At 45.2% G+C, this 15,591-nt stretch overlaps 1 protein-coding gene across 12 annotated transcripts in view; it reads right to left on the reverse strand.

The window, feature by feature from the left end:
• Positions 1-15,591, reverse strand: part of Eps15l1 (epidermal growth factor receptor pathway substrate 15 like 1) — a 98,868-nt gene that overhangs the window by 67,229 nt on the left and 16,048 nt on the right. For 9 of the 12 annotated variants that reach the window (XM_040290322.2, XM_040290316.2, XM_040290315.2 and 6 more), the window contains exons 1-6: positions 12,135-12,284; positions 5,346-5,387; positions 4,972-5,061; positions 4,442-4,489; positions 2,112-2,207; positions 1,307-1,369 (exon numbers count right to left, since the gene is read on the reverse strand). In XM_040290322.2, coding sequence (XP_040146256.2) covers positions 1,307-1,369; positions 2,112-2,207; positions 4,442-4,489; positions 4,972-5,061; positions 5,346-5,387; positions 12,135-12,269 — 474 coding nt within the window. In that variant the 5' untranslated portion in view covers positions 12,270-12,284. Of the gene's footprint in view, positions 1-1,306; positions 1,370-2,111; positions 2,208-4,441; positions 4,490-4,971; positions 5,093-5,345; positions 5,388-12,134; positions 12,285-15,591 lie in introns of those variants that run through there. The other 3 variants (XM_013361829.4, XM_078037749.1, XM_040290317.2) reach the window with 3 other exon arrangements.

Consider the following 15,591-nt stretch of genomic DNA (forward strand, 5'->3'; position numbering starts at 1 on the left):
TGTGTCAAAGCAGCTCACTTTCAAAGCCTGGACTCCCCAGAGAGGAAAGCCCACCAGAAGTGCTATCACCGCGGGCCAAGTGCTTACTAGATTACAGAGGAAGCCACTTCAGACTCCTTGGACACCCGAACCTCTTCCTACCCTGTCCCTGCCCTGATCCCAACCCGTTCCATTATCTTTCCAAGAAGGGAACAAACTGATCATGTACAAATGGGACTAAAATGCTTGGGGCATAGGGGAGGTTTATCTTTATTTTATTGCTAGAGGAAGGTGAGAAAATTTGGGACTGGGGGTGGTGCTCAGTGGTAGGACACTGGCCTAGCATGTGTGAGACCCTGGGTTCCATCCCCAGCACCACAAAAGAAAAAAGAAAAAAGTCAGACTCAAGGAGAAGCGGAGGGGGAAGCCTCGCATGAGGGAGCGTGTGTCCTCACCCCGTGCTCATGTCCCTTAGGAGAAATTCTGTGCTTATTAGAAGATATGAGGAAGTGGGAGCTATGTGTGTACACATCCTGTCTTTAAAAATAATATTTTATGTGCTGAGAGAGCAGCTGTCAGAAAGCAATGAGAGCCTCAAAGGGAAGAGTGGCACGGTGACAACTGGCCGAGAATAAACCAGATGCATTTGGGGTCATAGACACAAGCAAGGTCTCAGCTTTCTCTTATATTCATATTAACTAACACAAGAGGCAAAATCACAGAATGGAACCTAAGAATAAAGGATTGTAACTACAGACCCTTATTTTTTCATTTTAATGAGATGGGGTCTCCGTATGTTGCCCAGACTGGCCTTGAACTCCTGGGCGCAAAAGACCCTCCCGCCTCATCCTCCCAAGCAGCTGGGAATACAGGCGCACCACCATGCCCAGCCATCACTAACGGCTCTTTTTTGTTGTTGTTGTTAGAGAGAGAGAGAGAGAGAGAGAGAGAGAGAGAGAATTTTTTAATATTTATTTTTTAGTTTTTGGTGGACACAACATCTTTGTTTGTATGTGGTGCTGAGGATCGAACCCGGGCCGCACGCATGCCAGGCGAGCGCGCTACCGCTTGAGCCACATCCCCAGCCCTCACTAACGGCTCTTACAAATTCCACTTCTGAAACTCAGCTGTTTACCCCGGTAGGCAACTCCCAATGACAGTGAAAAAGATTTTCATTTGAAAAGGTATTTCACCCACATCCTGTGGCCACTCGAACTAAGACAGAACAGGTGACACACTGGTCCTACTAAATGGTTGGAACAACACCACGAATGGCTAGAGCAACTCCATGCCAAGGACAGCCAAGGAGCCGCTCCTGTTCACTTACCCTCACAGCCCAGGGGGCCTCTGCAGAAGGCGGCGTGACCATCAGAGGGCTGCTGGTGTCGTGCTGAGGACAAACAGAAACATTCCCTTGTGGCTAGCACAGAATTAAACTACAGCAGGAAGAGGGGACTGAAAAGGATCCGTATTTCAAAGAGCTTTCAAAACAGAGGAAGACTCAAAAAGTCAGACACAGAATGACCCCATGACCCACAGCCCCACTTCCAGGTGGAGATCCAAAAGGAGTGAAAACAGGTGTTCAAACAAATCTTTGTCAGTAAATGTTCACAGCAGCGTCATTCACAACAGCCAAAAGGTGGCAACACCCAAATGTCCACCAATGGACAGAAGAAGAAACAAAATGTGGTCCATCCACACAACAGAATAGTATTCAGCCACAGGAAACAGTGGAGCGCTGACCTGCATAGACGGACCTGTGCTGCATGAAAGAAGCCAGACACAAAAGTCCACATGCTGTGTGGCTTTATTTATAGAAATGCCCAGAGCAGGGGAATCCAGAGAGAAACCAGAGGGTGGCTGCCAGGGGCCCGGGGAAGGGGAGCAGGGAGTGAGTGCTAATGGGTCTCCTTTTGGGATGGTAGAAATACTCTGGAACTAGACAAAGGTGATGGCTGGATGACACTGTGAATGTTCTATATATCACAGAACTGGGTACTGGATAGTGAATTTTATATTATGTGATTTTCATTCAATAGGAAAAGGAAAGTTCGAGGAAGCGGGAGCTATGTGTGCACACACGTGTGTAGGTGGCACTGGACACAATGAATGAGAAGGTTTTTGACACTCACGAATTTAGGCGGCGGCATGCTCAGACTCAGATTGCTCAAGGTGACTTCATGGCCACTCTGTGCACAGGCCACCAGTCTCAGTGCAACATAGAAACCCTGCGAACCCAAAAAAGGGGAGGCGTCAGCACCTCAAGGCCAGGGATGGCAGGGAACAGCTGTCTCCACCAACAAGTTTCAGGGAAAGAGGGATTTGACTTCCACAATGAACACTGTGCCAAAGCTTAAGGGACTCACCTGGGGCCCCATGGAATGTGCATGCTAACACTGGCCCATACCCACGTGTCCAGAACACCACGAAATTTCAAATAAACATATTATTTTTTAATAAAAAGAGCTCCTAGCATTTAGGTATTGGTTTATCATATGAAGCAATCAGTTAAAATGCTTAAGACAGCAAATGAGGGATCAAATATGTGTGTGCTGCTGGGACACGGCTCAGGGGAAAGTGCTGGCCCAGGATGTGCAAGGCCCTGAGTTCCACCCCCAGCACCACAAAAATAAATAAGTAAAGAAATATTAATATTAAAACGAGCAGTTTGAAGTAGACCCAGTTGCTTAGGAGTTTATATTCACAATTCACCATGACCCCTTGGCCCTACTGAATGAGCATCTCGCACTCATCCCCAGAGACCCGACGTGAACTTCGCCTCACACACCGGGACAGAGACCTGAACTAGGTCATCAGCCCTCCCCACTCACCACCTCACCCAGAACCAGCCACACCACTGGCTTAGTGGCCTTTCTGGGCATTACCTACTTCTTTTTGTTTTTTGTTTTAAATGGGTCAACTGGTCTAAGAACATGGTCTGTTTTAAAGCTATGAACACAGTGACTATTCTAAAGGTGTCTTCAAAGAGGCAACAGATCTGCCTTTCTCAGGCTGATGTCCCCAGAAGCCCTTATATAATGCACAGTGCCACAGAGGGGTGATGAGAAAGGAGGACAGAAGTAAACTTAAAGGAATTGCCTTAGGGAAGGGGACAGATTCCTTTTGCACAAGAATTCTCAGCACCTATAACATGCAGAGAGGTATTCGTCTAGTGATGGTCGAGTGGAACATGTCTTCTGGATGGGCTGGAGCATGGGCCCTGGAACCCAGCAACAATAGATCTTCAAATACAGTTTGTGGAAAGGGCAACTAACTTAACTTACATCTAAAACCACTTCAAATTACATTCAAGTACAGTAACGAAAAATCCCATTTGTCTGTGTTCAATCCCCAGCACCACAAAAAGAAGGAAAAAAAAAAGGATTTTTCCATTTATAAAACATTCTTAAAATGATGAAATCATTGTGATGAAGAATAGCCCAGTGCCTTCCAGAGGTTACAGTGTGACGGCCAAGGGGACAGTACTAGGAAGTCTTTGGGTGCCAGAACTGTCCTGTATCCTGATGTGGGGTGGTGGTGGTGGTGGTGGTGGTTACACAAATCTGTGTGTGAGATAAGACTTCTCAGAACTACAAACCACGACCAAAGCAAGACCGCTGAGGAACTCCACTGACGAGCTTCAGATGCCTGGCTTTCACTGCCATGCCATGGTTATACAGACGCCATCCCTGGGGCAGAGCTGTGAAAGATACACAGGAAACCTCCAAACTGTTTTTGTAACTTTTACAAAAATCTAAAGTTATTTCAAAATAAAAAGTCTTTTTTAAAAAAAAAAAAATTTATTTTAGGTGGACACAACATCTTTATTTTATTTTTTTATGTGGTGCTAAGGATCAAACCCAGTGCCTTCTAGCACTCTACCACTGAATCACAACTCCAGCCCAATAAAAAGTCTTTTTTTTTTAATATTTTTTAGTTGTGATATACCTTTATTCTTTATTTACTTATATATGGTGCTGAGGATAGAACCCAGTGCCTCATACATGCTAGGCAAGTGCTTTGCCACTGAGCCACAATCCCAGCCCCAAGAGTCTTAAAAATATTTTAATCACTGATAAGGTCACAAAACATTAAAAGATATTCTGATCAAGAGAGATGGCACCAAGTATTTAGAAGACCTTCCTTTCTTTTTTTCAGGTTTTTTTTTTTTTTTTTTGCAGTTGTAGATGGACACAATGCCTCTATTTTTATTTATTTTTATGTGGTGCTGAGGATCGAACCCAGGGCCTCACACATGCTATGCAAGTGCTCTGCCACTGAGCCCAGCCTTAGAAGACCTTCCTTTCAGAGGGAAAACTTCCCACTTTAACTTTGCTAGCTGTGCTTTGGTCTAACAATCCTTGACAGTGCAGAAATGTCCACGGAAGGAAGTTCGGAGGTCACCCAGCCTAGGGAGCACTGGCCCAGTCCCTCCCCTTGCTCTGAGTGTTCGGGTATATACCTGTTTGTCCAAGAACCCTTTACCTTCTGGGTCGGCCAAGTCCCAAATCTGTGGAAATACAAAAATGTCCATGGCTAATCATGGCACGTGTAAACAGAAACGAGAGCCACCACCACCCGTCTGCTGTAGGCCTTCCAAACCAATAGCCTTGCAAGGTGGGGGTGACCATGCCTGGCACTGCAGGAGAGACAACCACTGCCAATGAGCACACAGCCAGTTGGTGGCAGGGCCTGGAGAAACTGGGGTCCACTCAACCTCAAAGCCAGTAATGCTTATCACATCATTTCACCCCAACATAAACTCATAAGCTATCAAGACCCCAAAAGTGCCCAGGTCTCTGTCTACTACCTAAGTAGAGATGGTGGCTGCTGTCTAGACATTTGGATCCAGCAGTTTCAGTGCCCAGAGACTCTCACTAACCAGGCCACTGCCCAGGAGGCGGGGCCCCAGGGACAGGGGTCTGGATAAATGGCCTCTATCTATCAGGGGACTCTGAGCAGCCACAAAAATCACTATTCATCTTCACCTACCTTCCCAAGGATGATGTCTGAGAGTCCCGACTTCTTTAGAAAAAGCGCAGCCTCGCTCGCCCCAACTCTCCCTGTGTACGCTGGATCCACCTGAAGTGGGAGACCAAGAGTGAAGGTGACTCTGTAGCAAATGGGCAAGAAGTAAGCAGCAGGTCACCACAACAATTCAGAGAACAGAAAAAGACAAAAAGGCCCGTCAGTGGGGCATCAGTTTGGGATTGTGCTTCAGTTCTATCACTCTCTGATTCACCTAAAAAGACTCAGTTGACTGGGGTGTGGCTCAGTGGAAGAGCGTCTGCTCAGCATGAGCAGAGCCCTGGGTTCCACCCCGGCACCAGTCAACCAATCAATAGAGAGACATCGGCTAAACTTACCTGCTTATAATAAGATTCATATAGTGGATTTCCAGTGGGAATCTGTAAGCAAAACCACAGATATTAGTCAAAAGTAGACACACTGGAACAAAAATTATCACCCCTCACCTCCACCTCAGTTTTCTTTCTTTCTTTTCTTTTTTCTTTCTTTTTTGAGATGAGGTCTTACTGTATTGTTCAGGCTAGCCTAGAACAACTGGACTCAAGTGTGTACCATTAAGCCTACCCTCAACCCTGATAGCAATTACGTCATTACCAAAATACACTGCTGCTGGCTCCAAAAGCAGAACAGGAGTTTCTGCACGTGATCATGACTTACCTGGCATGCAGGCTGCCAACTGGCTTTCCCTGCCTTGGGTCTTGTCCTAACCTATCCTGTCCGTCCTCTACCAGCTACCTGAGTGACAGCATAGAGAAGCACACTGATACACCCACAGGAAGAGAGCTGGGCAGTGATCCCTCGCGCTACAGCAGGCAGGAAACTCAAAGCACTCAGCTTGGCACTGAAGGCAGTCCACACTCCAGCCCCCCAGGTTCCTGAGACTGCTGTTCAGAGAAGTAACCACCTCACTGAGGGTCAGCCGGCTAAGCAAGGCCAAGTACAGCATGCCTGGATCCATCCTGGCCAGTGGCCAAGTCCACACAGCTCCCAAGTCCCACCTCTCAGCTGACCTCAACAGGCCATCCCTCAGTGGGGAGAAGGAGACATCTGAGGAAGAGTGCCTGCTAGGGAATTAGGAGTCACTAAAATGTTGGCTTCGAAAGGCTCCCAAGTATTGGTGTGAGTTACTGAGCACTGTGGGTTGAGCGTGTCCCCAGAGTTCATGTGCTAGAAACTTCTTCCTCAGTGTAACAGGTAGAAGGAGCATTATCTGCGAAGTGGGATCACAGTATTTCTCAAAACTTTCTAACAAAGACTGGGTTGGGCGCAGTGGCAGAGCGCTCGCCTAGCATGTGTGAATACTGCACTGGGTTTGGTCCTCAGCACCACATTAAAAAAAAAAAAAAAAAAATCAAGATATTGTGTCTAGGGCTGGAGATGTGGCTCAAGCGGTAGCACGCTCGCCTGGCATGCGTGCGGCTCGGGTTCGATCCTCAGCACCACATACCAACAAAGATGTTGCGTCCGCCGAAAACTAAAAAAAATAAATATTAAAAAAATTCAAAAAAAAAGATATTGTGTCTATCTACAACTGAAAAATAAATATTAAAAAAAAAAACTTCCTGAACGCTATTATCCAATTTCCATAACGAAGAAAACCAGGGGAGGAGGCTGGCTTTGAACTAATACGCATCCATCACTTGCAATTGATGCTGAAAAAGGTCATTTCAGGTTAAAAATAATGCCCAGATTACAGTCAGCTCCTCTGGGGGACGCCAACACCTGTGAGCAGACAAAGAAGTGAAAGTACAGGCTGGGAGCAGTGGCACCTGCTATAATCCCAGCAGCTCAGAGGCTGAGGCAGGAGGAGTGCAAGTCTGAGATCAGCTTGGACAACTTAGTGAGACCCTGTCTCAAAATAAAAAATAGACAGCTGGGGATGTAGCTCGGTGGTAGGGAGCCCCTGGGCTCAATCCCTGAGGGGGGGCAGGAGAGGAGTGGGGAGAGGAGGGGGAGGAGGAGAAAGAGGAGGAGGAAGAGGGGGAGGAGGAGGGGGGAGGAGGAGGGGGGGAGGAGGAGGAAGAGGAGGAGGAAGAGGAGGAGGGGGAGGAGGAGGAAGAGGAGGAGGAGGAGGAGGAAGAGGAGGAGGAAGAGGAGGAGGAAGAAGAGGAGGAAGAGGAGGAGGAAGAGGAGGAGGAGGAGGAGGAGGAGGAAGAGGAGGAGGAAGAGGAGGAGGAGGAGGAGGAGGAAGAGGAGGAGGAAGAGGAGGAGGGGGAGGGGGAGGAGGAGGAAGAGGAGGAGGAGGAGGAAGAGGAGGGGGAGGAGGAGGGGGGAGGAGGAGGAAGAGGAGGAGGAGGAGGGGGGGAGGAGGGGAAAGAGGAGGAGGAGGAGGAGGAGGAGGAAGAGGAGGAGGAGGAGGAGGAAGAGGAGGAGGAGGAGGAGGAGGAGGAGGAGGAGGAGAATGAAAACAGGAGGAAAAGAGCATGAAGATCTGCAAACAGAGAGGAGAGGCAAAGCGAAAAGCAGGGCTGGGGTAGCATTTCCTAGCATGCAGGAGGCCCTGGGTTCCATCTCTAGCACCTCCAAAAAAGGAAAAGGGAAAATTCTGAAAAGGCAGAAAAAAACTAAAACAATATGGAAAAGCCAGAGGCCAAGGAGCAAACACTTAAGCAAAGACAAAGCAAAGATAAAGTGGCACATGCCTTAGTTCCAGCTACTCAGAAAAGTGGCCCCCTGACTAGCTCCCTCCCTCAAAGCCCAAAAGCCTTGCCTGACACTGTCCCTAGGAAGTGGTGCGGAAAGGACCAAGGGTGACTGTTACCCCTAGCTTCTCAGGACCTTATTAAAAATAACAGTGTCCAGTCATTGCATTCTGTGTGACCTCCTGAGTTTAAAACTCTGGCAAGCTTCCAGAACATATCTCCTCAGAGTAGTAAAACCAGCAGAAAGGAGACGACAGTCAGTTATAACGTCAGAAAAAATGATGGTGGCCAGGTACAGATGGCCTATCACCTACCACTGACTCATAGACCCCAGAGGTCTTCATCTTAGAGGACAAAGTTGCCCTTCCCACCAGCAATGAGAGTCATTAATCTAAAATACATTTCCAGGGTTGAGGGTTTTTGTTTTTAAAGATTCCATGGTAAGCAAGAAAGAGGTTTCTAAGTTAATTGATTCCGGGGCGGGGGGAGTTACGGCCTTTGGAGCAAACAAGATTTTAACATCTGTCTTAAATTTCCCAAATGCTTAAGTGTGACAAGATTCACGATCAAGAGAAAAAACCCTGAGAAGTCTGGAAAAGCCACTGGAGCACAGGATCCCACCCTCTGACAGCTGACCATCCACACTAAGGCCAATCCAAACTGCTCTAGCATTCAGTCTTCAGATTGGCTGGTGTCAATCCCCAGATATCCACATCTGATGAAAAACCAAGAAAGATGGCTCCACCAGATGGGCATCTGCTTGGGTGACCTGAGACAGTAACAGCAGCTGGAGGTTTTAATTTAATTCACATATTTTAGGTGTACAAAAGCAGAAGAGGGAAGAGAAGGGGAAATACCAGACACGAAAGGTCACTTCCTCTCACCCATACCCCTTCTTCCTGAGGACAGTGGACTCACACTTGCAAGCTGCCCTAATGTGTCACTGCCACAGAGTGTGAGCACACTGCTCACCTCACAAACCCCCAGGCATGGGCAGTCTGCCTCACCAGCCCCTGAGCAGAGAACTGGGTCACAGCAGCACACTGCACAGGCTGGGGCTCCCAAAAGCAAGCCTTACAGCTGGTGGGAAAGGGCCCCCATTGGCTGTCCACCCACATCCAGCCCAGCCAGGGTCAAGCTCAAGGCAAAGGTGGAGAGGGAATGGGCCAGGCAACAAGACTTTGGGTGTAAGAGGCTGCAAGTGGCAGGGTGACAGCTTGAGGAATGAAGGAAGTATGACAGAGCCATCCCTGGGGTGATGCTCTCCTTTGCCAGCCAACTGCACAAGGAAGATGCCACCTCAGCCTCTGCAGTGCCTGAATTATTGATGAGGTGCCACGTGTAGCTCTCAGCTCGGCCTTTCAGATGCCCTTCATGTCTTAAAAGACTAAGAAAGAAAACACAAAGTTCCTACAGCCTCTCATTTATCCTGCAACCTAGGAACATTTCACAAGCAGGAAGACAGAGAAGGGACATATCAAACAATTTCACATCCTTCTGTTGGGAAGGCTTTACGATGCCACAATTTGCATGAGTGACTTTAACCTGGGAGAAAACCGGCCTGAGATAGAACCCAGCAGTACCATGGTAGAAGGAAAACCTCAGAGGACTGTGTTCTAGCAACTCCTAATCCCACATGGCTTGGCACACCTAGACAAGGGCAGAACTCCTCCCCAGTCTTTATGCCTGGTTATCTCCTGCCAAATTCCCCCCTGTCTGGAAAGTAGAGATGGTTCCCAACTCATAATGGCTCCATTTAAGATTCTCCAATTTACCATGGTGCAAAAGCAATGGGCATTCAATAGAAACCATATTTCAAACATGGATTTTTTTTCTCCCAGCTTCCCAAGTACGCAGGACTATAGGTGCTACTATCAGACCTAACTCTCTAAACTAACTTTGGTGTGTGTGAGCTGGTATTGGGGGGGGGGCGCCGTGGGGGGGTTGTTTTTTTTTTGTGTGTGTGGTACTAGGAATTGAACCCAGAGGTGCTTACCACTGAGCTACATCCCCAACCCTTTTTATTTTTTATTTGGAGGAAGGATCCCACTAAATTGCCCAGGCTGGCTTTGACCTTGCAATCCTCCTGCCTCAGCCTCTGGAATCACTGGGATTATAGGGCTGCACCACCACATCTGGCTTATGACATTTTTTAAGTAATTTCATTTTAAAACTTCTACAAAAGTAACTGTAATCCCTTGTCTTGATAAATGGTGGTTCACGTTGGCTGAATGTTCACCGTTTTATATCCAGTACTTTGTTTAATTCTCCCAATAATATGGAGCAGGCATTACTGCTAGCACCAAATTACAAATGGGAAAATGGAAGTTCCCCTGCCTTGGGTCAAACAAGCAAGGAATGACAAAGGTGGAAGAGCACCCAGGCTGTGTGGCTCTGAAGTCGGACCCTAACTTCCTCCATACTTTGCAAAGACAGCCCAGGCTTGATGGAGCTGGGTGCTGAACCCAGGACAGTCTCATGGGCATGCTGGCCTGCAAAAATGCACATGTGGGACGATGTGATGGTTCATTAAACGGAAGAGGTCAAAGTGCAAGACCTGACTTGTGCACACAAGTCATCTTGAAAACCAGTGTAGTCCGCCATTTCCCCAGGAAAGCTGAGACACCTTCATAGCTGTTTTCCAGTGCTTCTACCAAGTTCTGCAGGAAGTAAGGCACAACACCACCAGATATCCTGATCTAAGTTGCTACTTAGAATAGCAGATGCTGATGCAAAAACACAGCCTGGACAAGTGTTCACTTAATAAGCCTTGCATTTTTTACATTCCCCTCTGACTTCCCTGTGGGGCTTTCACAACCCTCACTGCGGCTATGCTCAGCCTTCCGGGCAAGCTGGCCTGCAGTCTGTGGGTAAGGAAACCCAGCTGAGTCACACAGCCAGCACATGGCAGAACTGGGCTTAACTCTATAATATCTAACACTGGGGAATGTCTCACCCCACCCCCTGCCCCCAGACCAAACAGTTCTCTCCAACTTCACGATCAGAAGTTTCAGAACTAGAGGTAAGAAAAACATTACCTGGGAAGAGAAGACCCAGGAAGTAAGAAAGAGCTTTGTAGAAAGATCACAGGGGAAAAGACAGACATTTAAAAAAAAAAAAAAATTAACTGAGGATTTAGTCAAGGGCACTTTACCACTGAGCTACATCCCCAGACCTTTTATTTTTTATTTTGAGACAGGGTCTTACTAAGTTGCTGAGGGTCTCACTAAATTGCTAAGGCTGGCCTTGAACTTGTAATCCTCCTGCTTCAACTGCCATAATCGCTCGAATTACAGATATCATCCTGGGTGACATTTCAATTCAAAATAAACAAAGGGGTTGGGATCCTAACAGTAGCAGAGAGTGTGCTCAGCATGCATGAGGCCCTGAGTTCAATCCCCAGCACCAAAAGAAATAAAATTAAAATGAACAAAAGATAAAAGCAACTCAGACAGAAGAGATGTGCCATGTTCGGTGGAAAATGTTCCACCTCACTAGTAATTTAGGTACAGGCTGGGTATCCCTATCCAAAATGTTCGGGATAGAACATCTATAGGTACATAATGAAGTATCTTGGGTATGGGACCCAAGTTCAAACACAAAATTCACTTAATGTTTCACATGCTCCTTATACACAGACTTCAGTAACTGTACAAAATATTTTTTAGTGCATTGCACTTTGACAGCCACAGGAGTCGGGTGTACGACTTCTACTTGTGGCATCATGTAGGCACTCAAAAAATTTCAAAATTTGCAGTGTTTCAGGTTTTGGGATTTCTGATGAGAGATGCTCAACTTGTATTACAAATAAAAACGTGGTGCCAGTTTTTGCTGTCAGTCTGGCAAAGACAATTGTTGTGCCAGCTTGAACCTGCAGGTAGGAATGTCAACCAGCCTGGTCTTTCTGGAGGGCAATGTGAGTTGAATTGTGTGCACCCTTTACAGCAGGTCAGCATGATTCCTCCCAGTTTCCAGAAAAATTTGTAAATATGGAGATTATTCCAAAATTTATATAGAGGTGGAGGAAGCACGTGGTTAAAACAACTTTGAAAGAGGTAAGAGGAAAACTTGAGGGGCTGGGGATGTGGCTCAAGTGGTAGCGCGCTCGCCTGGCATGCGTGCTGCCCGGGTTCGATCCTCAGCACCACATACCAACAAAGATGTTGTGTCCGCCGAAAAAAATTCTCTCTCTCTCTCAAAAAAAAAAAAAAAAAAAAAAGAGGAAAACTTGAAGCACATGAAATGATGGAAACCGAAGGATAAATCTTTGTGGCAAAAGCTAGTAGCTACCTGTGTAAAACACTGAGGAGAGGGTCAGATAACAGGGAGTTGATCCCTGGAAGTAGGAGCATGGAGATCACTGGTCCCCTCTATGAAAGTAGTCCCTGACGGGGTGGCCAGGTTGGGTAGGTTAGAAGCCAGATTGGCATGACAAGAATGGAGGCAACGTGACTTCATGAACTCCAAAGCTCTCTTGCTCCTTACACCAAAAGCCACACGTGTGTCTGCTGCTCCACCGGCCATTTCTACCACCAGCTTCAAGATGCAGCCCTCCTGCTGGTCAAGGAGCTCTGTAGGGATGCCCCTCTCCTCCTCTCCTGAGTAGAAGGCCCTTCTCATTCTTTGCAATCATATTGACTTCTTTTATTCTTCCCTATCTGTAAGAACAATGCTGTCTTTAGTTTCTCTTTAACAACAACAACAAAAAATCCCTAATACAATGCTGTCTTTAGTTTCCCTTAAAAAAAAAAAAACTATATCAACAATATGGTTTGCTAATAAAGCAAAGGGCTTAATGGGTGATATTTTGTCTATTTCTAGATTTAGCTTATAGCTGAAATATAAATGAAGATCACTGTAGTCTCACACTTAGGTACTAAAAGACCTAAAGAAGATTCAGGAATTCTCTGAAAGCCAGAGAAAATAAGTGCCTTTTTAAAATGAAAATTGAGTAAATGAAAAAATCCCAGGGTGGGGTGGAGGGGTGGCGGAGGGGGAGATCTGACTTCATCATTTAATGTATTATATGATATGCAAATGCATTTATTTGAACTCCACATGATTATGTTACTATTTATTAATGGCCATCTAGCTAACACATTCTTTCTAATAATGAGTTTTTGGTTAGAATAGCTTTCTGCTAAAGCAGTAGATGACAGACCAAGTTGTTGATCTAAAGTCAGAATATTCTCACTTCAATTTCAACAAAATTAAGGCAACATCAGAGTCCTCTTACTGAAAATTAACTTCTGAGTCAGAAAAGTCCATTTATAATAAGGACTGGACTATGTATGCTTGTTATTCTATATAGACTCATGTGATGCATTTTAGTAAATTATATTACTTTCCTACATCAAAAAAAATTTTTTTGAAAAAGAACAAAGCTGGGGGGCTGGGGATGTGGCTCAAGCGGTAGCGCGCTCGCCTAGCATGCGTACGGCCCGGGTTCGATCCTCAGCAGCACCACATACCAACAAAGATGTTGTGTCCGCCGAGAACTAAGAAAAAATAAATAAATGTTAAAATTCTCTCTCTCTCTCTCTCTCTGTCCCCCTCTCTCTCACTCACTCTTTAAAAAAAAAAAAAAATTAAAAAAAAAAAAAAAAAAGAACAAAGCTGGTGATTGATTTCTTATGTAATAAATCATGCAGGAAACACAGTCTGCATGATTTCAAATTTTTAAAAACTGCTTTGCATATTGATTGTTATTAGTTATACATGTCAAACTGATCAAATTGCATACTTCAAACATGTTCATTTAGTGTACTTTAATTTTACCTCAATAAAGTTATGGGAGAAACACACACACACATACACACACACACAAACACACACTCACAGAACAAAGCAGGAGGAATTAGTCTACCTGAATTAAAGATAAACAACTACTGCAGTCAAGATGCTATAATACTACAGGGGAAGAGACACACAGAGCAAGAGAACAAAACAGAACAGAGAACCCATAAAAACATGCCAAACTGATTATGTGTGTGTGTGTGTGTGTGTGTGTGTGTGTGTGTGTGATGGGATGGAACCCAGGGAGAACACGCTAAGCCTGTGCCCCACCACTAAGCCTGACACCCAGCCTTCTTCAGCGATTTTTTTTTTTAAGAGAGAGAGAGAATTTTAATATTTATTTTTTTTAGTTCTCGGCGGACACAACATCTTTGTTTATATGTGGTGCTGAGGATCGAACCCGGGCCGCATGCATGCCAGGCGAGCGCACTACCGCTTGAGCCACATCCCCAGCCCTCTTCATCAATTTTTGGCTAGGATATAAAAGCCATATAGGAGGAAGGAGAGCCTTTTCTCCTCCTCCTCCTCCTTTTTTATTAGAGCATTATAATTATACATAGTATTTGGGTTCCTTTTGACAAAATTATACATGCAAGGAATTTGATTTCAATCCCCTTTTTCTCTCTTTTCTACTCTACTGATTTTCCTTTCACTCGTTTATTCTCCTCTGATTGGTATTTCTCTATATACATAAAGGTGAACTTCCTTTTGATGCATTTAAACATGTATAGAACATGCTTTTATTAAATTCCTTCTATATTTCTTTTCCTTTCCCTTCCCCCCGTCTCGTGCCCTCCTACTTCTCTACCACTGCCCTTTCCTATATCTTCATGACAACCGATCCCCTCCCAGACTGCCTTCTTGCCTTCTGTCCTCTAGCTTCCACAGATGAGAGACAACATGTGACTGAGGTCGGCCTTTTCAAGCATGGTGCTGGAGCAACTGGCATTCACAGACGAAAACAAGGCTCAACCCACTTCTCATACCCTATACACAAATCAACTCAAAGTGGATCATGAACTTAAACAAAAAACACAAAAATATAAAACTTTTAGAGAAAAATTATAGGAGAAAATTTTTAGGATCTAGGGTTAGGTAACAAGTTCTTAGACTTGATATCAAAAGCCCAATTCATAAAAGGAAAGACCTATATAAAAACATGAAAACACAAGCTACAGAATATAAAGACATATTTGCAAAGCCCATATCCAGTGAAGCACTAGCATCTAAAATATATGCAAACTCAGCCAAGATGGTGGCAAAGGCCAGTAATCCCAGCCTCTCAGAAGTTTGAGTTAGGAGGATCGCAAGTTTGAGGCCAGTCTTGGCAATTTAGCAAGACGCTGTCTCAAAATAAAATTTTAAAAAGGTCTGCAGATGCAGCTCAGTGATAGAGTGCTTGCCTAGCAAGCACTAGTCTCTAGGGTCAATTTCTAGGACGGTTAAAAAAAAAATAAGACAAAATAATATTTGAAAGTGTCAACAAAGGGCATCTCTTGTCTACCCTCCAAATTAAAGTAAATAAATAAATACAACAAAAATACATAAAGAACTCTCAAAACTCAACAAAAGAAAAAAAAAAACACCACAAACCAACCAATCAGAACACGGGAAAAAGGAATGAAGGGACGTTTCACCAAAGAGGACACGCAGGTGGCAAATGAGCATATGAAAAGATGCTCAACATCATTAACCAGCAGAGAAATTTATTTATTTTTTTTTTTAAAGGGGTAAAGGTAACTGGCTAGAGATATTAGGCAGGAGAAACAGCACAATGGCTAGTTATCTTACAATCCTACTTTTTTTTTTTTTTTTTTTAAAGAGAGAGTGAGAGAGGGGGACAGAGAGAGAGAGAATTTTAACATTTATTTATTTTTTCTTAGTTCTCGGCGGACACAACATCTTTGTTGGTATGTGGTGCTGCTGAGGATCGAACCTGGGCCGCACGCATGCTAGGCGAGTGCGCTACCGCTTGAGCCACATCCCCAGCCCCAGCAGAGAAATTTAATTTAAAGCTACAGTGAGAAGCTACTTCAAGCCCATCAAAGTGGTTAAAATACAAATGACAACACTAAATGCTGGTGAGGATGCAGAGAAACCAGACCACTCTTCCACTGCCAGTGGGAACACGAAAAGGTAAGCTCTG

Source organism: Ictidomys tridecemlineatus, chromosome 2 (assembly GCF_052094955.1).
Source record: "Ictidomys tridecemlineatus isolate mIctTri1 chromosome 2, mIctTri1.hap1, whole genome shotgun sequence".
Taxonomy (NCBI): domain Eukaryota; kingdom Metazoa; phylum Chordata; class Mammalia; order Rodentia; family Sciuridae; genus Ictidomys; species Ictidomys tridecemlineatus.